The 25,670-nt window shown below is 41.6% G+C and overlaps 1 protein-coding gene across 1 annotated transcript in view; it reads right to left on the bottom strand.

Annotated features, from left to right (window-relative positions):
* Positions 1 to 1,154: 1,154 nt before the first annotated feature.
* The window catches only part of EXOC2 (exocyst complex component 2), a 90,551-nt gene continuing 66,035 nt past the window's right edge, over positions 1,155 to 25,670 (bottom strand). The window contains exons 23-27 of the mRNA XM_054381832.1: positions 10,828 to 10,883; positions 7,867 to 7,989; positions 5,785 to 5,846; positions 4,170 to 4,229; positions 1,155 to 1,404 (exon numbers count right to left, since the gene is read on the bottom strand). Coding sequence (XP_054237807.1) covers positions 1,311 to 1,404; positions 4,170 to 4,229; positions 5,785 to 5,846; positions 7,867 to 7,989; positions 10,828 to 10,883 — 395 coding nt within the window. The 3' untranslated portion in view covers positions 1,155 to 1,310. The remainder of the gene's footprint in view (positions 1,405 to 4,169; positions 4,230 to 5,784; positions 5,847 to 7,866; positions 7,990 to 10,827; positions 10,884 to 25,670) is intronic.

Raw genomic sequence — 25,670 nt, 5'->3', positions numbered from 1 at the left:
AGCACATAACTGAACTGACAGAAGAAAAGAGTCAACATCAACAACCCGTTGGAAAGCTCGGTGCACTGCTTCTAAGAAGTCCCACTCCAAAGGGCTGCAAATGCAGAATGAATAAATCATTACTTCATGATTTACCTGCTAGTTGTGCTTTCAGCTATTAGATAAACCCACACCTCAACCCCCTGGACTGCTTCTATTAGTTGCTGTGTTCTTACAGCTTCCTGCATCGTCTATCAATGCCCCAAAAGAAAGTCAGTGTCAAATCTCCCCTTGGGAAAATGGTCCATGACATATGTGTGTAACTAGAGTTCAGTGGCCCCCAAATTACTCTTTCCTTCTGAATCCCTACTCCCCTGCACACCAATTCCATAAGTGGTGGTGAGGAGAGACTAACAAGAAGGAAGAGGAAGATGGTGGTGGTGAGCCTGTAAGAACAAGACAAGACAATAGGAGTGAGAAGCAGCAAAACCAACAGCATGTTGCGCTTCTCCTTTCTTCCACTGATGTGAGGGACTAGCAACTTTTCTATGTCTTAACACCAAAGAGCATTTCATGTGAACATTTCTACCAATCTTACAAACTCTGAGTGCTTTTCTTTAATTACCAAAGAAAGAAGAGTTTCTCTCAGGTTCCCATCAATATTACAATAGAAGGGAGAAACAAAAGATGCAGGAATATGTTTAATTAAAAAAAGCAGCAAGAAAATAAAAACCTCCCACAAACTCAGACTTAAGACCACTCAAAAGACACCAGGAAAAAAAATGATCCTTTTTAAATGCAAGAGCAGAAGTGCCCTTCTCCATACTGTATCTGAGCACTGTATGTAGTAATTTTTATTACATATTTCTGAACAGTTTACACAAGTTGGGTTTTCCAGTCACACCAGTATTGTTCTACAGCGAGAAAGTGACAGGCTGATACATTGAACAAAGTGAGTAATGCTCAAATTCGAGGTGACATTTGCTAAAAATACATTCCAGTGGGTTAAAAATACATTTTTAACAACTGAAGCTGAGATTGCAGTACCCCACTGAGTATTTCCTCATAAATGTACAGCCAAGAGGAGTGTATGTAAACAAAAGTGGCTTACTTCTGTCCTCAGAATGAAACAGAGTGGACAGAAAATCATTTTGTTAAGGTATCTATGTCCAAAAGTCTCACTCAGCAGGATTCCCCACACCGTTACACAGAGTTGTATCTCATGATCATTTAAGTGAAATTCCTTTTTTCTCCAGTCTTCAAAGGAATTGAAGAAGTACTCAGAAAACAGCTGACGTTTCTCTTCTGAGCTGGCTGCATTGTGTTGTTGTCTATGTTTTCATTGTTGCTGATGAAGAAGCTTGAAAACAGGTCAGCTGCAAGTGCATGCTGCTCTTGAACTTGTTTAGCAACTCTTCCAGCAACCTATAAAAGGGAAATTGTTACAACTTCCACAAACTCTCAAAACAGAACAGTTACCAAAAGTTTTGGGTATTCTGAGACTTCAATAAAGGGCCTAAAATTGGATCTGTTCAAGCATCTGAATATTGTAGATATTTAGAAGTGTACCAACTGAGTTGGGATGATCTGCAGCTGGAGGACAATCTAGGTACAAAGATGTGTCTCAGTTTTAGGAGCAAGACAAGCTCTCCAACTCTTCTCAAAGTAGTTAAAGAAAAACTCCACACAGGATTGGATAGAAATACAGAATGTTGTTGGACATTTAAATGGAAGTGCTATTCCTAAACTCCGTATTACAGTGCAAAGCGTATAAAACACAAAGAAACCCATTTGCCACTGTTATCCAAGAACCTCCTGAGGCCAAAGTTTCCCCAACCTCCACCAAACCAGGCCAAAATCCAGGCCTCAAATGCCCCCTCCCCTATAAAGCCTCCCTGCACCCCCATTACCAAACCTGTGTGATGCAGCTAAAATTCAGCCAAGGCCAGTCAACGCCTCGCTCCCCTACATTGCAAAGATAAGGGAACAGCGTTGCGAAGGAGAGAGAGAGGGAAAGGGGAAGAAAGGGATAGGAACAGCTTGTGTTGCCCCCTATAAATGGGAGATGCAGGCATTTGGGAATGAAATAACAAAAATTACACTTCCCAGTCCACCTCCTGGACCTGCCTAGCCTCTGGAGGCCTGTACTCTATGGTTTCTCAAAGGCATCCAATCTCAAACCAAGACAAGATGTTATCAAGGTGATAAAATGTGTACTTCTTTACAGATAAAGATCACCTTAAGAGAAACATCTTTACAAAACACAGTGGCCACAGGACTGGTGGAGAACATCATAAGATACTTCTACAAGGAAAATCCAGAAGCTGCCTGTGTGCCACAAACTCAGCATCATCTCTTCTCAAGGCCATGGCTTCTTGTGTGTAGCTTAATTTCAGGTCTTTGGAAGGTATTTTGTAGATTTAAGTACCATGACTGAAAACTTGAAGCTGGTTATGACTCTTCTAGGAGAAACATTAATTCACTGGAAACTGTGTTCTTGTCTTGTCTAGATAAACTATGTGGGCATTTACTCTGGAGGATAACAATGGTCCCTTTACATCTGCGTAGCTGCCATCAAGGTGCTTGGTGCAACGGACAATATTTATTGTAATCTGCAAGTTGCAGGTGTGGGACCAAGGATGTTGATGGCTCTGGTGTAGGAGATATTTATGGTAGTGGAGATGCAATAGGAAGTTTTTTGCCCTTGCCTGGGTGTTTTATGTTCCCTGCATTCCAGGGAAGAATGAGTTCTCTGAATTTCTTGCTCTGTTTCAAACCCAAGCTAGACAGGGCAGACAGGCATCACCTCAGCTGTGATTGTTGAACAACTGATAACGGAAGAAATTATACAGTGTGTTAAAAAAAAAAAAAAGAAACCCAAGAACAACAAAGTGAACCACAAAATCAGTCTCTGCTTCCTCATTAGGTCCTCTGGAAGGTGACTATGGCCACACTCACCAGTTAGTGTCACAGCAATGCCTATGAAATAAACACATGAACAGTGAACTGCTCATACTAACAGGCAGAAAGGAACAGCTCTGCATCAGGGTACAAATGGGTGTTACTTCACACAAACTGATGACAAGCTGCCTGGAATGATGACAATTAGGGTGTAACAACCTGGGAAACAGGACCAGTTCTGCACTGTCTAGGACTCAGAACTCTGAGGCAGATGCTAAAATGATGCAGTTCTTAATTCTCATCTGTCCTATGAAGCTCAGATGCTTGTGATTAAGCGTAACACAAAATAATTCTACAGGTGTTTCAGAAAGTCTGACCTGAAAGAACGCTCCTCACTCAAAACTGGTGCCTATCTCTAATAAGGAATAAGAGCCAAGTAAGGCAAGGAGGCAACTTAAGACATGTGGCGAGCAAGGAGCAAGTTTGAATAGATAGAGGAGATCTGGAAGAAGGTACAGCCCATGGAGCACAGGCTGCACAAAGAGTCTCCTCAGGTGTCTGCAAAATATCCTAAAATTCTGACTGTTAAGTGTGAAATGACTCATGGATGCAACTCAGTTCCTGAAAGCACCAATCTCAAGTTCTGAACATCTACACTTACACCAACAAATTTGTTACAATCCCATTCTAGCTTTACTTTGTTCTTCTTTATGAAGCTGGGCTTGTAAACCAAACATGGCATGCTAAGTGTGATGCAGCAAAGCAGCTGGGCTGTCAAAGATTGCTATGGTGTGGAAGGAGGAATCCAGAACTCCTGATGTGTAAAAAGAACCACAGACTCTTACTTGTTTCAAAATTTAAACAGACCAATTTGGGGTGTTGTCCAAATACCAGCTGGCAAAAGCTTGGATTATTTTCCTTGGCTTTTTTTTTTTATTGCTGTTAAGCCAATAAGAAAATACTCTGGACCTCATAGAAATTTTAAAATGAAAAAGACTAAAATAGACTGAAATGACAAAATAAATACAAAGCTAAACTGAAATGGTAAGACTTGGATGGGCAAAAGGGATGTGTCACAAAGCTATCAGCTCTTCTGTGTGATTTAACAGGCCATGGTGAACAAAACTTGGTTTATATGTAACTCTGTCCAAAGAGGTTTATGCTCTGTAATTCAGAAGGCTCAAATATAGTAAAGGCTGACCCTCTTATAACAAAGTTCTCATAAAAGAGTAAAAAGAACTGATTCTAAAGACCAGAGAGGAGGCAAGAAGGCCCATTATTACACTTACTTTTTGTCAGTCCCACTTGAGAGCTGAGGCAAGGCTTCCAAAGCTTGCTTGAAGCTCGACCTATGAGGAAAACAAAAACATTAATTTTTCCCTGGTACAAGTCCCAGCATTCAGAGTTTCTCTCTTCACATTCCATGGAGATAGGTTACTGATTCTTATTTCAATAAATTAACAGAATATTAAGTTGAGAACTGATGTTCATATGCAAATTGAACATAAAATAGTCACAGGTGTGATGTTCACCATAATTCAATGGGAAGTGTTACAACAGTGGCTGATTCAAGACTGTGCTTGATGTTCTGGACTCTTTAGGAGTTACACATAGCTTCCAACCTCCCTCTGCCTCAAATTACGTGACCATCAGAGCATGAAACATGAATAAAATATGGATTTTTTGCTTTCTGTGCTCAGGTCACTGCATTCTACCCTACAAAAGTATTGCAGTGGGTTTGCAGTGAGGTAGATTAATAGAATAATTTAGGTTGCAAGAGACTTCTGGAGGTCTTCAGGTCCAACCTCGCTTTCGAAGTAGGGCCAACTTTGAGATCAGAGGAGGTCTCTTGGGGCAAGTGTTGAGCAACTACAAAAATGGGATATCTACACCTCTCTGGGCAGCAGATGTAGACCAGAAGTGCAGGAATGATGAACTGTGTCAGCAAAAGGTTAATATGGTGATGTGTGGCAACTGTTACTAGTGACAGTCCAGGTTTTGTTTTTTTTTTTGGTAAATTTGCCAAGTTGTCACATACTCTGGAGTGTGTCCAGAGCAAGGCAATGAAGCTAGTGACAGTCTAGACAAGAAGTCCTATGAGTTGCTGCTGAGGAAACTGAGGTTGTTCAGTCTGGAAAAAAGAAGGCTGAGGGGAGACTTTCTCACTCTCTACAACTCCCTGAAAGATGTTGGAGCCATGTAGGGACAAAAGCAAAGAGTCTCAGGTTGTATCATGGTGGGGGGGAGGGTTAGGCTGAACATTAGGAACAATTTGTCAGGCCCTGGAATGGGCTGCCCAGGGCAGTGGTGAGTGGAGAGGCTGAGGGATTGTTTAGCCTGAAGGAGAGGCGGCTGAGAGAAGACCTTATTGCTCTACACAGCTACCTTAAAGGAGTTGTAGTGAGGCTGGTGTTGGCCTCTTCTCCCAACTAACTAATGACAGGAGAAGAGGTAATGGCCTTATGCTGTGTTGGGGAAGTTTAGATTTGATGTTAGGAAGAATTTTTTTACTGAAAGAATAGTTAGGCATTGGAACAGGCTACCCAGGCAGATGGTGGAGCCACCATCCCTGGAGGTGCTAAAAAAGAGAATGTGTCACTTCAGGACACAGTCTAGTGGTCATGAAGGTGTTGGATACAAGGTTGGACTCGATAATCTTAGAGGTCTTTTTCAACCTTAATGATTCTATGGTTCTATAGAGGTGGTGCTGAGGGACATGGTTGAGTGGTAATCTGTCCGTTCCGGGCTAATGGTTGGACTCGGTCATCTTAAAGGCCTTTTCCAGGCTAAATGATTCTGTGAGTCTATGATTGTATTCAAAGTAAAAGTCCTTATTTTACATTCTTTAGCACGTGTATTGAGGATTCCATTACCCTGAAAACCGGATCCTGCAGCACATCTTACCTGCTCTCAGGTGTCAGGTATATGGCCACAGTGTCCCTCAAGGCACAGATTTCAAGTCTTGCCTAAAGACAGAAATACAAACATTGAAACAACATCATCAGGTGAACACCAGTATGCCAAAGCTTCATTTTTTTAAAGGCAAATATCACCATACACTGCAGCTGTGGCTTTGAACAGTTTGTTTCCTGTATTTTTCGTTGCCAAGCTGCTGTGTGAAGAAGACTGTGAAAAGGAACAGTTTCCTACTTTTGATTCAAGTCAAAGCGTTTGTTACTGAGAGAAACCAATGTTTTTACTGCTTCACTGTGAAGCAGTAAAAACATTGGCTTGTCTCAGTAACAGCAAGACATCTTCCCTGTACTGTGACAGGAAGACAGAAGGACACAACCTTAATTTTTTTATTAAATACAGTGAGATTAACTTCTCACATCGCAGCCCAGCCACAAAGAAAGAAAACACAAGAGCATAAAAATCTGTCAATGTACATTGTGTTCTTGCTTTTCCTGTTAAATTCATTATTTTCCCATCAGATGTGTGCCTGTCACCTGGTGGGCACACAGGCTTGGGAGTTTTACCCCTGCACTTCAATGTGTGTCTTGGTGTTAATTTTGACCTGGGCAGACTGTGGTGGAGGATGGACTCAAAAGATTAAAGTGATTTCATAGATGGTCCTTTAGTCTTTGAAAAAAGAAAATAAAATCATTATCATCACAGATTTTACATGGAACAGAAACATTATGTGTGTGACCAATACTTTAAGTCATTTCAGTGCAGAATTAGGCAGTGGTTTGACTTGATTATCTTAAAGGTCTTTTCCAATCAAAACAATTCTGTGATTCTATGATTAAAAAATATAAAGTGAACTTCATCCAAATTTACATTGTTTGTGTTAATGATAAAGATAAAATTTAACCCAGTTAGCTATTACAGAAATTGATCTGTATTCAGACCTAATCAGGCATTAATCTTCCAAAACAAAACCTTTTATAAGGTACCACTGACATCTAATTCCAGTTCTAACAAAAGGCTTTGGCTTTTGGATCTTCCCTTCACTTCCTCCCCAGATAGGAAGCCAGCAGAGATTTCAGGTACGTAACCAGCTGGGGTTTAAGGTAGGAAGCCAGCTGAGACTTACGCTTTTAGTGCCAAACTTTGTGGTACAAAATCTGACAGTGCCAACCACCAATTTTATACTCCTAAGAAATGATTTGCTCACCACAGAAGGTTTCATCTCTTTTTCTGTGGAGTTCCAAGTTGAATAGTCTTGGACATTTTGAATCACTACCTATCAAATTCTGGAGTCTTTCCTACATTTTAGGAGGCAGCAGCACCACGGGGAAGTGGCATGTTCTCAAGTACCTCAGCCTAAACAGAGGTGGTGGAAAACCAGGGGTTATGGGATGTGGGAATCAGGCTTCTCTCTGGGAACAGGTATTTTTGACCACTCTGACCAGGCTCAGTTAACTCACGCCGCTGCTCTCTTCCAGACAAGAGTTTCAGAGGAACAGAAAATGACTGTGACTGAAAAGTTTACAGTAGGGAGAGGAAATCCAGTTACAGATTTAGGCAGCAAGTTCTTACAGTGGGTTATCTACTCGAAAATGATGTATGAGTAGCTTTGATTTGGTTCAAATAGATATTCACTGATCTGGCTTTAAATGGGCAACCAGTCTTATTTGGCTGTGATCTTTCTATATTAATTACTACCAGCAAATGGAAAATAAGGCTTGCAACTGGGCAATCACTCTCCCATCATAATGCAGAATGGTGCCATGTACAATGGAAACTGCGAGTTGGCTCTTCTGGCTTGTTACAGCCACAGCAGTCAGTGTATCTCACACAATAGAGATGACTTTTTATGCATGCAGACACAAAGACAACACCAAAATACAGTCAAACCCAAGAACCAGTATTCCAAAGGGTATTCATCCATGAATCTGGAATAGGTTGTATACTGGTATCTGATCCTTTTTATCCACTTGCCCTTGCTGCTGCAATAAATCCAACAACTACAAAGGTGATCCCTTCCCTCTGTTCTTCTCAGTGTTCTAGACTAAGATGTTGGACAAAAAACCCAAGTACCTGTAGAGCTCCGTTTTTGCTGAAGGATGACACACATTGCATCAGTCGACTCAGCTCTTCAGAGACTGCTTCTACAACCCTTGACATCACCCGAGGAACCAAGTCTTTGGAAACGGTAAACACCTGATTTTTGTGAAAGAAGCAGTGTGAACACAATAGTAGTATGAACAGAAATATCTTCTACAGCAGAATTTCAGTAGAAAGCTGAAAGGAGACTTTTTACAAAGGCATGTAGAGACAGGACAAGGGGTACTGGCATTAAACTTAATTTAGATTAGACATTAGGAGGAAATTCTTCACCATGAGGGTGGTAGGGAACTGGAACAGGCTGTTCAGAGAAGTTGTGGAGGCTCCAAGCCTGGAAGTGCTGAAAGCCAGGTTGGATGGGGCCTTGAGCAACAAGGTCTAAGTAAGAGGTGTCCTTGCCCATTGCACGGGGCTTTGACTAAATGACCTTTAAGATCCCTTCCAACCCAAACCATTCTGTGATTCTATGATCAAGACCACCTTTTTAATGCTTAATTTTATAACTTTTTAAACTGGTACTTGGATTCTTCATGTGAGGTTCAGAACAGCAGCTGCAACACAACAGTCATACAAAACTAAATGTTAGATCTATACCTGAAGGAAAGCATGAAGAGACCAATTACCCTTAAAGGGAGCTTGAAGGAAGTGAGAAATTGTTGGTGAATTAAAAAAAAAAAGTATGATTTTTCTACACAGCATTGAGGAAAAGGGAAAGAGGTTGGAAATAAGAGGAAGTGAGATTATAGGTTAGACAGACCAAACCTGTGTCAAGACTCAGAGGTGATCATAAAGCTGTCCTAAAACTGCACAGGGTTAGGGGAGATTATGACATAAGGAACTGAAGATCATAGAATGGTTTGGGTAGGAAGAAACCTTAAAGTTCATCTAATTCTAATCCCCTACCATAGGCAGGGACACAGATGATACAACTGGAGAGATGCAAGAAGGAAAAATCAGCTGCAGAGTTTTTAAACACTTCTCTTCTGATATTTGCCTTAAAATTATCTAAAAGTTAAGCAGCAGAACAAAAGTTTAGCAGTCTTGCTAAAATGCTTTGGATTTGTGTGAAGTTTTGATCTCCTGACAAGGAGATGCAGTAATTGACAAAAACTATTCATACATGTGTGTACAAGTGAATTAGGGAGATAAATAAATAAATAAATAGATGCAGGATTTAAGTAGTGAATCATGTATCAGGAATCCCATAAAGCTGCTAAGTGCACTGACCACCAATGTCAGCTCTCAGCCACTGAATTAGCATTGGATAATCCAAACATGAGCCTGTTTTAGCTTCTGTGGTTCAAAGCAGTTAAGTGACACACTTAGCTGTACAGTAGGAAAGAAGTCAAACAAGTGACAAGTTGGGAAGGGGTCACCTTACTCAGCAGCAAATATTGCCGAGCAATTCAAGACAAACATACCAGGAACATGACCCAAAATCTTCTACTGAGAAAAGAACACTTGCATCCACAAGAAGCACTCTTGAAGTTACTATACAAGATCCAGAAAAAAAGAATTCTCAGCAGTGGTGAATCATCAAAAATTTGCAGTGAGAAGCCCTTATTTTGATCGCAGTTGAACAAGAATTCAAAGGCAGAGAAACAACTTTCTTTCCGCTCCAAGTCTGTGCTTGCTGTTCAGCTGATGGTTAATTTTTTGCTGTTTCAAGCTACAGAAACTTGCTGCCTTGCTAAATAAACTTCTTCAGCTCACAGAATTTCACCAGAAAACAGTGGAAATGGGAGTTTCATCTTGACACACATTCTCATCTTTCTGTAGTATTTCACATTTAGAAATTTATTTGGGCCAAAATCAGTATTGGTGCCGATGAAATCAGCAAGGCAGAACACTTCTCTGTGGCAGCAATCTAAGGAGTGTGCACATTTACAGGAGCAGCTCACAAATGTCTTTGACTCTAAAGCAAAAACTCACGTTTTTATTTTCATTATTTTCCACTATACTGATAAAACCAATGTTGGGATATATTTTTGCTGTTGCTTATTCCCTTTTTGGAAGCCGTGGGTAAGATCAGCAAAGCTTCTGTGAAAACTGCTCTGAGTAAATACTGAAACTGAATAAAAACTATTCCAAGTGATATTTAAAGCTTCTGAAAAGATTTCAGTTTATGTGAATTCTGGTAATTTAAGGAGGAATGAAATTAAACTCCCAAGTGAATTTCATCAGAATTTAAGTGGATGGAAAAGGTAGAGCAGCTACACTTGTTGTGTGTTGAAAAGGACCAACAGTGATCTGGTAACACTCATGATGGTTAGAAGGAAGGAGGCTGGAATTTAAAGGACTATAGAAAATTCCTGCATATTACCACAAAAGGCCAAAGAACTCAGCTCCTCGAGCATATTATTTTAATAATTTAATTATAATATGCAATCCCTATTGTAAGCCACTACCTACCCAAGTATTGAAAACAATTTGTGCTGCTCATACACTGTAAAACTTTCTGGGTGAAGGTTTCAGTATTTTATTGTACAAGAATGGCATGTATTCCCTTTTCATCCCCAGGGGCAGGTGTTGATCTTCTCTTCTGAAGTAAAGCACAAGCTCATTTCCATATGTTGTGCAAAATAAAGTTAATTAGAGAAAGTCAGCATGGTATCTTTCTATATCTCTTTATAGATATATTTAAACTGCATGAAAAGGGAAGAATTGAGCTTTACACTTTGGCTTTCTGCTTCATCAGAAGATGGAAACTAAAAGGTGTGATGGAGTGTGAGTGAATATAAACAAGAACTGCTCTGAGAAGTCAGCAGTTGCCTACTTGGTTGGCTAAATCTAACCCAAAGCATCTACTTCTCTAATGAAGACACTTCAACAGAAGTTCAGTTTTCAGGGGTGATGAAGGCCAGGATTTACGAGGCAAAGCACAGTAAAATTACCATAGGAATGCAAGAATGGAACCATCTAGATTTTCCTCACCTCTGCGTGCACAGCAATGATGTTCACTAATGCTTCCTTCAAATAGTTCCTGACACCTGAAACAAAACAAATGGGATAATTAATTACTTTCATCCTGTTGTCTCAGCAAAGATGACTTTTTCTTTTCATTCTTTCACTAGGGCTTTTGCGACCAGAGGCAGAAAGAGAAAGTTCCACAGCCACACCACCAGTCTATTTCCTTTTTTCAAATCAAATGGAGAAAGGCATGTTTCCTTACAGTAAAAAGTTAACAAAGCCAGCAGGTTCCTGTTGTGGAAAAGGATGACAGGACCCCCCTGCATGATGAATGCTTTCATTGCCTGGGTCTACACTGTGTGATGCAATGGAGTTTAGGCTGGAGGGGGCTTCCTGGAGAGTCTCCTGTTGGAAGCGAGACAGCTTAGGGGAAGCAGAGGGAGAGGTCTTGACTGGTGACTCTTGTTCTAACGTGCAGCTGGGACAAAGCTGAGCTCTGCACCAACACAGCCTCTTTTCCAGAAATTCGTAACAAAGAAGTGTCAAAGAAGATTTTACTGCCCTCACTAAAAGCAGCTTGGTTTTTGAACACACAAAAGAATTAAGATTTTTTTGAAAGGAATGTTCTGTTTTCAATCTAAGAGATATGTGAATAACAAAAAGGTAAAGAAAAACACAAACCTTTCCCCAAACATTCCAAAACATCTCTAGTGCCTTATCTCACTAGCTTTACTCTTGAAAAATCTCACTTTTTCCATCTCAACCAGCAAGCCAAACAGCAGAGTGTACTAGGTGGCAAGCCTGTAATTTCTCATTATCTTCATGATTTTTTTGCAACAGGAAAGGAAGGGAGAGTGAATTAGAACAATACTAGAAATTTTCTGACACTGACTTTTTTTATCCTCCTCTGTAATGTGCAAAACAAAGTATGAATGCTACACACCACTACTCGAACCACACCAAAGGATCACAGGTATATGTGGAAACACAACACTCCCTTCCTTTTTCCTCTTCTACTGTTGTCGTCCTCCTACTTCACTCTGCCCCAGTTTAAATCCTCTGCAGGCTTCCTATCACAGAGAACATTTGTATCACATCCCCCAAGCAAATACAACCTGAAGAGACACTGAAAGGTGGTATGCAAATCACTTCAAGAGGTATGAGGAAAATTTGGGAGCTGGTTTGCAGTTAACCTCAGGGTGCAGGGTGTTGATTTTGGTCTACGAACCCATGCAGTATTCAGCTTTTTACTAGCATCATCTTGTAACAGCAAGAACATTCATGTGGAAACCATGTGTTTTCACTTTTGAACCCCTGCTGCACAAAATGAAGACTTTGAGGGTCTCCCTTCTCTATGGATGAGTCATGGATTAAGTTGAACCTACTGCTGTTCTAACAGAATCCTAGCATGGTGGGGTTTGGAGGGGACCTCTGGAGGTCATCTAGTCTACCCCCTACTGCTAAAGCAGGGTCACTCACAGCAGGTTGCTCAAGATTGCAATGTCCAGGTGGGTCTGGAACCTCTCCAGAGAAGGAGACTCCACAATCTCTCTGGACAGCCTGCTTCAGGGCTCTGGCACCTTCACAGCAAAGAAGTTTTTTCTCATGCTCAGATGGAACCTCCTGGGTTGCAGTTTGTGCCTGTTGCCCCTTGTACTGTTCCTGTCACCTAAGCACCACTGAAAAGATTCTCTCCCCATTCTCTTGCCCTATACCCTTTAAATACTGTTACCATTGAGAAGATTGCTCTTCTGCTCTTCTCCAGGTGAAACAGCCTGAGGTGTCTCAGCCTTTCCTCCTCAGACAGATGCTCCAGTCCCCTCAGCATCTTTGTAGCCTCTACTGGATTCCCTCTGGTAGCTCTTTACGTGTCTTGAATGGGGGATCCCAAGAAAAGGGAGCTCAGCACAAGCTCAAGCATTTACTCAGCTTCTTAGACAGGTTTTGCAATTTAAGAGCAGGTAATTCAGCACAAACAGTGCAAAGCTGTGCAGTTTACAGACAGCCTGTGTACAGGAAACTATAGCTGCCTTAATTGCAGCATTTAATAATCTAAAAGACCTTGTCTTGGTAAGAGAGAGGATGCAACTGCACTCCTAAAATGCCAGCACTTGGAAGCAGACAAGAAGAACAAGCTGAGGAGAAGAACAATGCTGGCACAAGAAAGAAAGGTAGAAATGAACTGACCATCAGTGAATTGAGAGTGGAAATTGAAGGTAATGGTGTAACAGGTTTGCTCTGACTATGCTGCTCAATAGATGGTGTTGTGACAACCACTGCTACTGGGCAGCCAGCTTCCTACTGAGAACAGAGCATACAAAAAAAAGGTATTTCCCCCTCCAGCCCTTGTTTTTGGTCTTATTTGTGAAGGATTTTGATTTCTGCATGTGGAGACAAACCCAAACATATCTGAGAGTCAGGACCTGCAGGCATGTAACAACTGTACTGCATTCTGAAAAATTACAATTAAGAAATATCCAGTTTCTGATTTATATCACCACAGTGTTTGTGGCAGGCTTCGCTGAAGCAAAGCATTACTTTCCTGGAGGATGATTCACTGGAAACGCAAGCAGCAGCACCCAACTGTGAGTTTGTTGTGAAATTCATTTGAAAAAGTAGAAAAAATTCTGTCTGGAATAGAATTTGTGTGCAGCTTTCTGTAGGCCTACTCAGCAGCCCACGCACTTACAGCTTTTGGGACACCACGCTGCCAGCCCTATTATACAGCACTGAAAGCTAACGCACCACGTAGCTGTAGGTTGCAACTAGGAGGCTAACTGAGTGAAACACAACATTCTGAAGATGAAAATACCTCTTTTTTAGGATATTGAAGCATAAACACAATGCCTGCCCATAGCTCCTGACAGAAAAGTGGTAAAGAAAGTCTCGACAAGTTGCAGTTTCTCTCCTGAAAATGTTATTATTGTTACAACATCAATGCATTGCACTCCCACTCCCACTCGCTGAGATTCCAGCTGCCACTAACAAAGCCCCAGTGCTGCTTGAGAGGAAAATGGATGGGAAGACTTTAGACATAAAAATGAAGGACAATTTCAGCCATCAACCATCACAATGGCTGACAGAAACTTTAAAATAGCACCTTCCAATTTTGGGCCCTCCTCTCTAGACCCCTTTACACCAGTAAACATGTAACAAGATTATCCATTAAATTTAACTCCCAGTTTACAGCACCTACTAATTTACCTTTTTTTTTTTTTTTCCCTCTCCTCTACAAATTAAATCTATCACCAATTTTAACAACACTGTAAAACTATAGCAAAGATGCTTGTGTGAACTATGGGAAAAGCAGAAGGGAGAAAGATTTGTGGTTCTGAGGAGTAACGGAAACTCAGCTTCGAGCTTGCCAATGCGGGAGTCATGCAGAAGATCTTCAGATGGTGTACTGCTACCAGTTGTCCCACATGTAGTTCTCAGAGCTATGTTTCCCCCAAGTACACAAATGACACCATGCCACTACAAAACCTCCAGAGTGGCTGAATAAGCCTGCAAGGGCTGGAACTGCACCAGCAGATGTGTAATTTTAAGACATGGAGAGGCTAACAAAAACTGCATGCACGAATAGAGCAAAAGTCACACATATGGTCAAACTGAACTCATCAGGATGCTGCTTCTGTGCCAGAAGGCAACACAGGTCTTCAGATGTTCCCAGTCCTTCTAAAGTAACTCAAGAGGGAGGATATGAGCATAAAACATGTCTTCAAAAGCTCAAAGATTGAACTGAGATTCAGCAAGGACAACTAAAGCACACAGGAAATTTTAACCCAAGCATATGGGTTTGACACATTTAACTCTTCTGAGATTGGAACCTCCTCTGAGATGGACAATTGGGAAGCTGAGGCAGGAATATTGTTGGTATTGTTGGTATTATTGATAGGACAAGAGGAAATGGCCTCAAGTTGTACCAGGGCAGGTTTAGGTTAGACAGAAGAATAACCTCCCTTGTCCCGCTGGCCACACTATTCCTGAAACAGGCCAGGATGCCATTGGCTTTCCTGGCCACCTGGGCACACTGCTGGCTCATGTTCATGGTCTACTATAGACCAGCACCCCCAGGTCCCTCTCTGTCTGGCTGCTCTGCAGCCACTCTGTCCCCAGCCTGTAGTGCTGCTTGGGGTTGTTGTGGCCGAAGTGCAGCACCCTGCACTTAGCCTTGTTAAATTTCATCCCATTGGCCTCTGCCCACCCATCGAGCCTGTCCAGGTCCCTCTGCAGGGCCCTCCTACCCTCCAACAGATCAACACCTGCTCCTAGCTTGGTGTCATCTGCAAACTTACTGATGATGGACTCAATCCCCTTGTCCAGATCATCAATAAAGATATTGCACAGGATGGGGCCCAGCACTGATCCCTGGGGGACACCACTAGTGACTGGCTGCCAGCTGGATGTGGCATCATTCACCACCACTCTCTGGGCACGGCCCTCCAGCCAGTTCTTGACCCATTTCAGAGTAAAAATGTAGATGTGGTGCTGAGGGACATGGTTTAGTGGTGACTTGGCAGTGCTGGGTTAATGGTTATACTTGATGATCTTAAAGGTCTTTTCCAGCCTAAATGATTCCGTGGAGGAGTCAGGAAAGCCATCACTGGGAACACAGTTTGACAGCTGTCACTCAGTTTCCTTTTTTTTTTTTTTTTTTTTGAAAAGCAAAGAGAAGGAGCCACTGAAGAGGAATAAATGGTTCTTCGTATGTCAACCAAGCTCCCAGTCCTGTTTCAAGACTTAGCTGATGGACTTATTAGAAACCTAAGCTGTGAGGGACTGAAACAGTACAGAGGTAGGCACAGAGCCACCAATTTAGGAAACAACAGAGAGCATTTGGCCTCTGCAGGAGGGCAGCGCTCGCATGGGCAGCAATATTCCTCAGTGCCTCAGAAAACAACACTAAATTTGTTGGCCTTGGGCCTTGAACATGACTTGGTTGAGCTGGGAAAATTGATGCCTGGGAGTCCAAAATTTCAAATTTTAAACCTATCCAAGGGCATGAAATATTTTTACAATTTATTGTTCTGTTGGTGAGTTATGCCAGCAATGGTCAGACAGCTCAGAAATTTTTTTCCTCCTGATTACTTTTTATTAAAAACTTTCCTCAAAAATAACAACAAACTATTTGATTCCAAAAGATGAATATTTTTCACACCTAGCTAATGTATTTTATACTATATTGCTCCTGTTCATTTACTATGCTGAGAGTAAATTTAGAGGACAAATGGACAGAAGTTGTCTGACACCCTGTTGTCACATTTAGCTGAACTGATATTGGAAATGGTGCTCTCCAAGCTTTAGCTGTGTCATAACCAAGCTTCATTGCAAGTCACACACATAGTGGTTTGAACCATGTGTCATTTAAGCTCCTGCAACTCTTGAGTTTTTAATCTGCTATAGGAAACCACTGGAAAAAAACACCAACCTGCAGACATCTACTGCAAGTCGTTAATCAGTGCTGTGTAGCACACATTAAAAAAGAAACTAAAGCATGGTATCCACAAAACCATGGAGCTCTGTTAAACAGTCTGATTTTAACTGTTCCATTTCCTCCAGGTTCTGGCTGTTTTGCAGGTGAAGCAACAGCAGCATTTACCAACTACTCTAACTGCTAGTGTGATTTCCAGTGGGTCAGGATGTTTTTTCCCCTGTAGAACTTCATATTACACAAACAGGATGGGCTAGCAGGATGCCCTGCGTGATGGCAGCCCATCAACTGTATTTCTGCAGGTCTTAATACTTCCAGTGAGAATTGTCCTGCCCATGCAGAAGGCTCAAGGAGTTGAAATACAGGTTGGATGGATGTTTCCTGATAGACAGCCTGCCCCACTGCTTGGCACACCACACAGGATTTCACTTTTCAGTCTAACCTAACCCATAACTTCCGACTGAACTCAACATAACTTTTTTTTTGCAAGGTAAACCACCAACAGGTAAGATAAAATGGATGGGAGGGGAAAGAGGCTCTATGAAATGAAACAGTGCTTGAGGTCACAGTGGGTCAGAGTTTCCTGCATGTAGAAGCTGCTATATGAATTTAAATGAAGAATCTGTGCAGATATGACTTGGACACAAACTTTAATCTAAGAGATGCACAGAATAGCTTCAGACTTCCTGCAGCTACATATAATCCCTTCCAGAGCACAATGAAGCTCTATCCATCAACTACCTTATCCAAAGAAATAAGCAAGAGGCTGTGCAGATTAAAAGTGAAAATTAAGATGAACACTAAACTACTTTTGTTTTGACTATGCAGCATTCCAAATAAACGTGACTTACAATAATCCTTAAAGTGTAAAACATTTGAGGCTATAGAACTATGAAGTACGTATAGTAAAAAATATTTTTCATTATGTTGGTACTGTAGAATCATAGTGACATTAGGGTTGGAAAATACCTCCAAGATCAAGCCCAGCAGAAGAGCATCAGCTTTTAATAACAGAGTTGCTTAGACTGGAAGAGACTTTTAAGATCATCAAGTTCGACCGTTAACTGATCCCTGCCAAGTCACCACTAAACTGTGTCCCTCAGCACCACATCTACACAGCTTTTAAAACCCCCAGGAATGGGGAGTCCACCACTTCCCTGGGCAGCCTGCTCCAGGGCTTGACAACCCTTCTGAGGAAGAAATCATTCCTTATTATGTCCAGCCTAGACCTCCCACAGTGAAACGTGAGGCTATTTCCTCTTGCCCTATCACTTGTTCCTTGGAAGAAGAGACCAATCCCCCCTTCACTCCAACCTCCTTTCAGGGTTGTGATACTATTTTGAAGAAATTTACGTATTGAGTCTTCCAGAGTACTTAACCTGGATTGGAAATGAAACAAATAAACAAACCAACCAACCAATCAACCCCCAACTCTCTCCCCCCCCAAAAAGGTAAAGAAATTAGAACTTAGAATTCCAGAATAAGATGAAAGAAGAAGGTGGCATCTGATACAAATGGGGACCAAAATGTGCTGCAGACTACACGAAATACATCTGAATCAAGGTGTTGTCCCCCAGAATTATTTAGAAATCTGACATTTATAATCAAGGAAAATTTAATGTGACTGAATTTGTTTAATTCCAACATAGGAATTAAAATTCCATGATGAATGAAATGCCCTAAGTTATTCTACATTTCTGGAAATAATTTTAAAAGCTGGGTATTATTTACAATTACTATAGTGAATACAACACCTCATTTAGAGAAACAGTGTTTAGATTTCCAAGAAGCCTAAACCTTTCCAGACAGGCTGCTAGCCCTGGAATAGCCAAAAACTTCAACTCATCTACAGCCCCAAGCCTTTCATGGACTATAGGACTGACATATGAGGATGTCACATTAGTTTAGTGAAGGGCCCCCACCTACACAGTGACATCACCTAACCTGACAATTGAAAAAAACCACAAAAACCCCCACCAAAAACCAAAGCTGAGATGTAACTTGGAACTTCCCCCTGGACATAACAAAGCAGCTTCCCTCTGCTCGCAGGTTTCTCCCTTCAGATGGTTGATAGGAAACTGGCTTCGGATGCCAGTACCACCCATGGTCTGTTTTCTAAATTAAGACAAACTTGTTTGCTTCTTCCTAATTGCTAAAAATTAATTTGCTTTCATGCTTTGCTGTTTGCCCTGGATAAAAACATTTTGAGTGGATTCTTAGCAGGATGTTAAGAGCAGAACACAGATCTGGCGGCAGCTCTGAAAACAGAACTCCACCAAACCATGACTTTTACCACCACTTTGGCTGCTTTATTTATTGTATTCTCTCCTTGTTTTGACTCATGAATAATTGTCAAGTAGATTTTAAATAAGCTAATAAATAGTAGCTGTCAAAAACTTAACAGAATGGTTTTAATTTGGTTATTGCTTCTGCTTTGCCCAAAGAAATTGGACACCACCTCTTGGAGAACTAAATGGACATCATCATGTTCAGTAAATTCCCTCATAGCAAGTGTTGAGCAGTCTGATTAATAGCACTATTTTTACATTAATAACACTATTTTTACATTAATAACACTATTTTTACTATCTCCTTCTCTGAAGAGAATTCAAACCCACCTGGACCTTGTGATCCTAGGCAACCTCCTCTGGGTGACTATTCTGTTTTAGCAGGGAGCTGGACTAGATGAACTCCGTGGGTCACTTCCAACCCCTACCATACTGTGACCAAATGTGACTGGATATTAACAAATAAAACCAGCCTCAGGTTAAAAACAAACAAAAAAAAAAAGGGTAAAGTAGGAGAAAAATGATTATATTATAGCAGTGTAGAATTGAATATACAATTGCAGCATTCACAGACTTGTGGATTCATATGATACACCTGACTAAATGTCATACAACTGCTCCTGTGTTATCAGAGCAGAAAACAACCCACTTACAGGCAGGAACTCCAAAACCTCATTTGATTTTAACCAAGAATGTAAAATTTTTCACTAGGCCACTTCCTGCTGTTGATGGAAACATTCCCTCCTTTAAGCAGAGCTGGATTTCAAGGTACTGTACTTAGCAGTGTTGTTTTGAGAGCACATTCAGAAGAAAATGTGAACGTGTAGGCAAATTGGAAACTCTCTGGAGAGATTACCCAGTTATTTAACCACATTTCCTGTTTTTTAACCCATTTGTCCTAAGTCAGTCCTTAGCCTGCTGACAAAAATAGATACGAGTGTGCTATAAATAGCTTATTAGTGTAAAACTGAAAATGTTTTGATAAATCTATTGTTCTTACTAACTTCATGCTAATAAAACTGTGAATTAGATTAATGTTTCCTTGAAATCCTCTGCATAGCTCATGGTAATGATAAATACACAATGTCCTTAAGAGTCAGAGAAAGTCCTAAGTGCTAATAGGGACCTCAAAAGTAGCCATCAAGAACTACTGTTTAATGAAGAAATTACTGGCAATGTGGGCAAGTGTTTTCAGAAATCTTGGAAGCAAGGGAGGACAGAGCCTGATCACTGAGAGTCAGAACCTAGATAACCATGTTGAGGTCTTAAGGTGATACATCTCTGAAGTAGGTGCCTTGCTTTTGTTTTCAACCATGACACTATGTTGACGCAAACCAGCAGATATCAGTGGAAGGACCTGAGAGAAGTAGCCCCAAAACTTCCTTCCAAAAGCATTAAACACAAAGGCTTGCAAGACTTACATGACTTGTAAGGTTTGAACTATTTTAATTCAAGCAACAGAAGTTAATGCCACGTTGTTCAAAGAACCTGAAAGTTTCTGTGTTTCAGCTGTCTTGGAATAGCAAGAGCTCCACCAATACTGTGATTAATAACTTTGTCTATGCATGGATTTCACTTTACAGGAGGAGAACATCAGGAGAACAACACTGGTGCCCCATGGCATCATCCAAACTAAGATGTCTTTTATAAAAAGGTGCTGAGGGAGTTCTGAACCTTCTGCTACTCCATCCCAAGAACCAGAAGGATTTGAGAGACATCTCAAGAAGTCTGCAATACAAATACTTGCTGCTTTCTGACCACACACATCAAAGTCCACTGCTTTTTGGGCCAGAAGATAATTTGCTTTATCATTAAGAAGATGAGGAGCATTTTTGGCCTTTAAAGGCCAAAAAGATTAGAAATGAGAAGCCCAATGGTGCTTCACTTGGGAAGAGGCTATGTTTGCTAGCAACTCTGACTTCAAAGCTGTGCAGGTGCTGAAGGTCAGTTTGATAGGTGTGCATTTTCTTGAGAGAATTTGGGTAAGATACAGAGTTACTTTCGTTTTTCCCATCAAACACAGGAACAAAATGTAAAGGGCCTTTTACTAACCCAGGCCTAAAGGTCTTGAGGGAAGGATGCATACAAAAGACTGAGAGGGGATCTAATAAATGTATATAAATATCTGAGGGCTGGGTGTCAAGAAGGAAAGGACAGGCTCTTTGTGCTTGAGCCCTGTGATAGGACAAGTGGCAATGGACGTAAATTATAGCACAGGAAGTTCCACCTCAACATGAGAAAAAATTTCTTTACTGTAAGGGTCACAAAGCACTGGAACAGGCTCTCCAGAGAGGTTGTGGAATCTCCTTCTCTGGAGACTTTCAAGACCCATCTGGATGCACTCCTGTGTGATCTGCACTAGATTCTATGGGCCTGCTCTGGCAGCAGGGTTGGACACAATGATCTCCAGAAATCTCTTCCAACTCCTAACATCCTGTGATCCTGTGACAATAAGACATTGAGAACTGAACTGTAGAGAGTCTCAAATTGCTTGAATTACTGCAGAATAAGCCAAATTTCAATCTGTTAAACTGGCAACATGAAATGTAAGTGACAAAAGAAAAATTAAGTAATCAAAACCTTCTAAACCACACAAAATGCCTGTGCACTGGTGTAAGAAACTACTTATTTGGGAGCCTAGAGCCAAATCAACACCTCTTCATCTGAGCACACACAGGTATCAGTTCACCCAAACCACCACTTGAAAACAAATAACCCTTAGCCAAACCCAGTACTTGAGATACAGAAGCCATAGAAACCTGTCCTCTTATGACTGTCATTTAACTATTAACATAATATGGCACAGCTGCAGCCATTAAAAGGTGCTCCTCAGGTACAGTTGCCCCATCAGCATGCAGCTGTAACCCATAAAGGTTGAGACCTTCAGACATAACAGGAAAACAAGCACTTCAGAGCCAACACTGTGCTGACCTACAGCACTTAAAAATAACTTATCATTTCTACTTCTGCATTAATGGTATTTGGGCTGTTTAGTCTTTTTTTTTTTTTGGTTGCATTTAGTTGGCTATCTATGTTTGACTTGAGGGGAAGCCCAACGGTATCAAATACTCACACCTATCAAATATTTTAAGTAGCTGGTTTGAGGGAAATGAAAAAACCCTGCACCACAAGAAAAGACATTGAAGCTACAACATAGCATGTGCCACCCAAAACAAAGGCATTGCTCTTCCTGATGGGGGCCAAAAAGGTTCTGAAGAAGAAACTGAGTCTTTCCAGGGGGGTGGAAAGAGAAGAAGGAGAATTTTTTCAAATGCATGAATGTTAAAAGGAAGAGCAGACAAAAGTTGGGCCCACTACTGAATGATATGGGAGATATGATAACTGATGATGCAGAGATGGCAGAGTTGATGAATGCCTTCTTTGCCTCAGTCTTTACTCTTAAGATCAGCCCTCAGGAACCTCAGTCTCCAGAAGCAAAGGAGCAGAACTGGAGGGAAGAGGATACTCCAGTGGTCAGTCAGGACCGGGTTAGAGATCTCTTATACCATCTGAATACACACAAATCCATGGGCCCTGAGGGGGTGTATCCACAAGAGCTGAGAGAGCTGGCTGATACTGATAACCTCTCCTCACCATTTTTGAAAAGTCATGGAGAACAGGAGAGGTGCCTGATGACTGGAAGAAAGCAAACGTCACTCCAGCCTTCAAGAAAGGCAAGAAGGAGGACCCAGGCAACTACAGACCAGTCAGCTTCACCTCCATCCCTGGAAAGATGATGGAGCAGCTCATCCTGGAGGTCATCTCTAACCACATGGAAGACAAGAAGGTTATCAGGAGTAGCCAACATGGATTTACCAAGGGGAGATCCTGCCTGACTGATAGCCTTCTATGAAACCATGACCAAATGGGTAGATGAGGGAAGAGCAGTTGATGTCATATACCTTGACTTCAGTAAGGCTTTTGATACTGTCTCCCATAATATCCTCATAGAACAGCTCAGGAAATGTGGCACAGATGGTTGGTCTGTGAGGTGGATTCAAAACTGGCTCCACAACAGAGTTCAGAGGGTTGTCATCAGTAGCACAGAGTCAAGTTGGAGGCCTGCAGCCAGTGGTGTTCCCCAGAGATCAGTACTGGGTCCAGTTTTGTTCAATATCTTCATCAATGACCTGGGTGAGGTGATTGAGAGTACCCTCAGCAAGTTCACTGATGATACAAAACTGGGGGGGTGGCTGACACCCTGTCAGGCTGTGCTGCCATCCAATGAGATCTGGACAGGCTGGAGAGCTGGGTGAAGTTCAGTAAGGATGAGTGCAGGGTTCCCTGTCTGGGTAGGAATAACAAGAGACACCAGTACAGGTTAGGGGCTGCCCTGCTGGAAAGCAGCTCCATGGAGAAAGACCAAGGTCTTTCTGTCCTAGTGCACACCAAGTTCTCCATGGATCAGCATTATGCCCTTGTGGCCAAGAGAGCCAATGGTATCCTGGAGTGCATCAGGAAAAGTGTGTCCAGAAGGTCTAGGGAGGTTCTTCTCCCCCTCTACTCTGCCCTGGTGAGACCACACCTGGAATACTCTGTCCAGTTTTGGACTTCCCAGTTCAAGAAAGACAGAGACCTGCTGGAGAGAAACCAACAGAGAGCCATGAGGATGATTAGGGGACTTGAGCATCTCCCCTGTGAAGAGAGACTGAGATCCCTGGGGCTGTTTAGTATTGAGAAGACTGAGAGGGGATCTCATCAATGTCTATGAATATCTGAGGGGTGGGTATCAAGTGGATGGGGCCAGGCTCTTTTTGGTGGTGCACAGTAAAAAGACAAGAAACAATGGATACAAGCTCCAACATAGAAGATTTCACCTCAACATGAGGAGAAACTTCTTTACAGTGAGGGTGACAGAGCACTGGAACAGGCTGCCCAAGGAGGTTGGGGAGTCTCCTTCTCTGGACACATTCAAAACCTGCTTGGATTCATTCCTGCGTGGACTACCCTAGGTGATCCTGCTTTGGCAGGGGGGTTGGTCCAAACGATCTCTGGAGGTTCCTTCCAACCTGTAATGTACTGTGATACTGTGAAATGTACATGTGAGATTCCTAAATGCAACAAATCCTTCTTGACGTGAAAACGAATACATCCAACAATGTCTCAGTATTACCCAAACTTTTTCACAAGCAATCCATCAGTTCTAGGATGGCTTTGTAAGTAAATATTGCTTACCAATTGTTAGCCAACCCCCTCCATCATTTGCAGCATATAATAGCCATAACATTATGGAAATTCTAATATCACTAGATTTCTCTTACAACAACAGTTTTGATGCTGAAGGATTTTCTGTTGCTAAACCTTACCAATAGGTAACGTGCTGAAAAATCCACAGGAAAAATGTCCCCGGTATGACTGTGTTCTCACTGATTTGTAAAGCAGGATTCAGCCTGAGTGTGGTAGCTTGTCCTGTTCGGTGGTCCTTGCCAATCCCAGCCACATTTCGCTTTACAGACACGCAGGTTAATACCCAGTAACAAGTCCCAGTGGTTACTGAGGTCAGCAATACAGACCAAGCCCTTCACACTGCCCTCAGATATCCTCCTGTTTAGAAAGACTTATCACAGAATGTTAGGGGTTGGAAGGGACCTTGAAAGATCATCTAGTCCAACCCCCCTGCCAGAGCAGGATCACCTAGAGAAGACAAGAAACATCACTTACAAAGTATGTATATCACAGATAAAAGAAGGTAGCTTTATGCACCAGAAAGATACAGAATGACCAATTCAATGGGAAAAGCAAGTCACTGCAGTAATTGTAAGGTATACAAGAAATCAACAGCTTTATCAAAACTGGAACAGTTGAATTCAAAAATCTCAAGCAATATTTCCTTTCATTAACACAAACCAAGCATAGTCTGCAAGAATATTCATTTATTTCTTTCAAACACATCATTTTTGAGGCACCCCAGAGGTGTCCTTTCATGATTTTATAAAACCTAGAATTATTAAAACCTTTCAAAACAGAGACTTGCGCTTGGGAAGCGGCGTGTTCTTCTCAGAATTCCTGAAGCCAACGGTACTGTAATAATAGCCTGTCACATGCAGAATGACAGCAACTTCACAAATGAAGAATGGGCATAGAGATATACTGTGTTTATGAATTTACTTTGCTTGTCACTCAAATATTATTATTATAAGAAATGAGAGAACTGGAGCCGACCGATCCAAAAGAGACCAATTTCAGAGAGAAAGTATTTGGAACTATATAAAATCATAGAATGCACTGGGTTGGAAGAGACCTTTAAAGGTCATCTAGTCCAACCCCCCTGTAGTCAGCAGGGACAACATCCCCGACTAAATCAGGTTGCTCAGAGCCCCATCAAGCCTGACCTTTAATGTTTCCAGGGATGGGGCCTTCACCACCTCTCTGAGCAACCTGTTCCAGTGTTGCACCACCCTCATATAGTAAAGAACTTCTTCCTCATGGCCAATCTAAATCTACCCTTCTTTACAGACACTAATGATTTCAGTGTCTGGTTATGTTCTGTATCTCTCTAACCTTCAAGCTTCTGAGAAACACCTCAGCTACCAGTGAAACATGTCGCATGTTTATTACAGCAACTTAAGGCAGGTAAGAAAAGACAAACATGGCAAAAGGAAGTGGAGGATGGCCTATTTTTAAAAAGGATATTTTAAAGTAGAACCCTTTAAACATGGTGCTCTCAGCACAGAGAATTCTAGCAGCAATAAGACACGCAATTTTCCTGTCTTTTACGGTATCACAGAATCCCAGCACATTGGAAGTTGGAAGGAACCCTCCTGACTCTGCAAAGGTCTGACTGTTCTTAAACAAATGATGCACCGACAGGCATCACAGGACTGGCTGTTAATATTTTTACATCCTTTCTTCCCAATTGCTTTGTGCTCCATTTGTGGATACACAGAATTATCAGTCCTTACTAAATTCAGCAAATTTGCAAAAAAATCAAAGGTAGTGTTACCTTACTAACAGGTATACGGTGGAAGTATCAAGTCACAGGAAAGATCTGATTGAAGCAAACCTTGGCTACGGATGTAGTGGATTCTTTGGAAGCTGTGGAAGGAGGTTGTACTCTGCTTAACTTCATCATATTCTCAAATCTGAATTCTATGGTATAATCTAGGTGGTTGTTTTATCCAGACTTCAAAGTTTGGGATGACACCGAG

This window comes from Indicator indicator, chromosome 6, assembly GCF_027791375.1.
Source record: "Indicator indicator isolate 239-I01 chromosome 6, UM_Iind_1.1, whole genome shotgun sequence".
NCBI classification, from domain to species: domain Eukaryota; kingdom Metazoa; phylum Chordata; class Aves; order Piciformes; family Indicatoridae; genus Indicator; species Indicator indicator.
The sequence above is the reverse complement of the archived record's forward strand: the minus strand, read 5'-3'. Positions and strand labels throughout refer to the sequence as shown.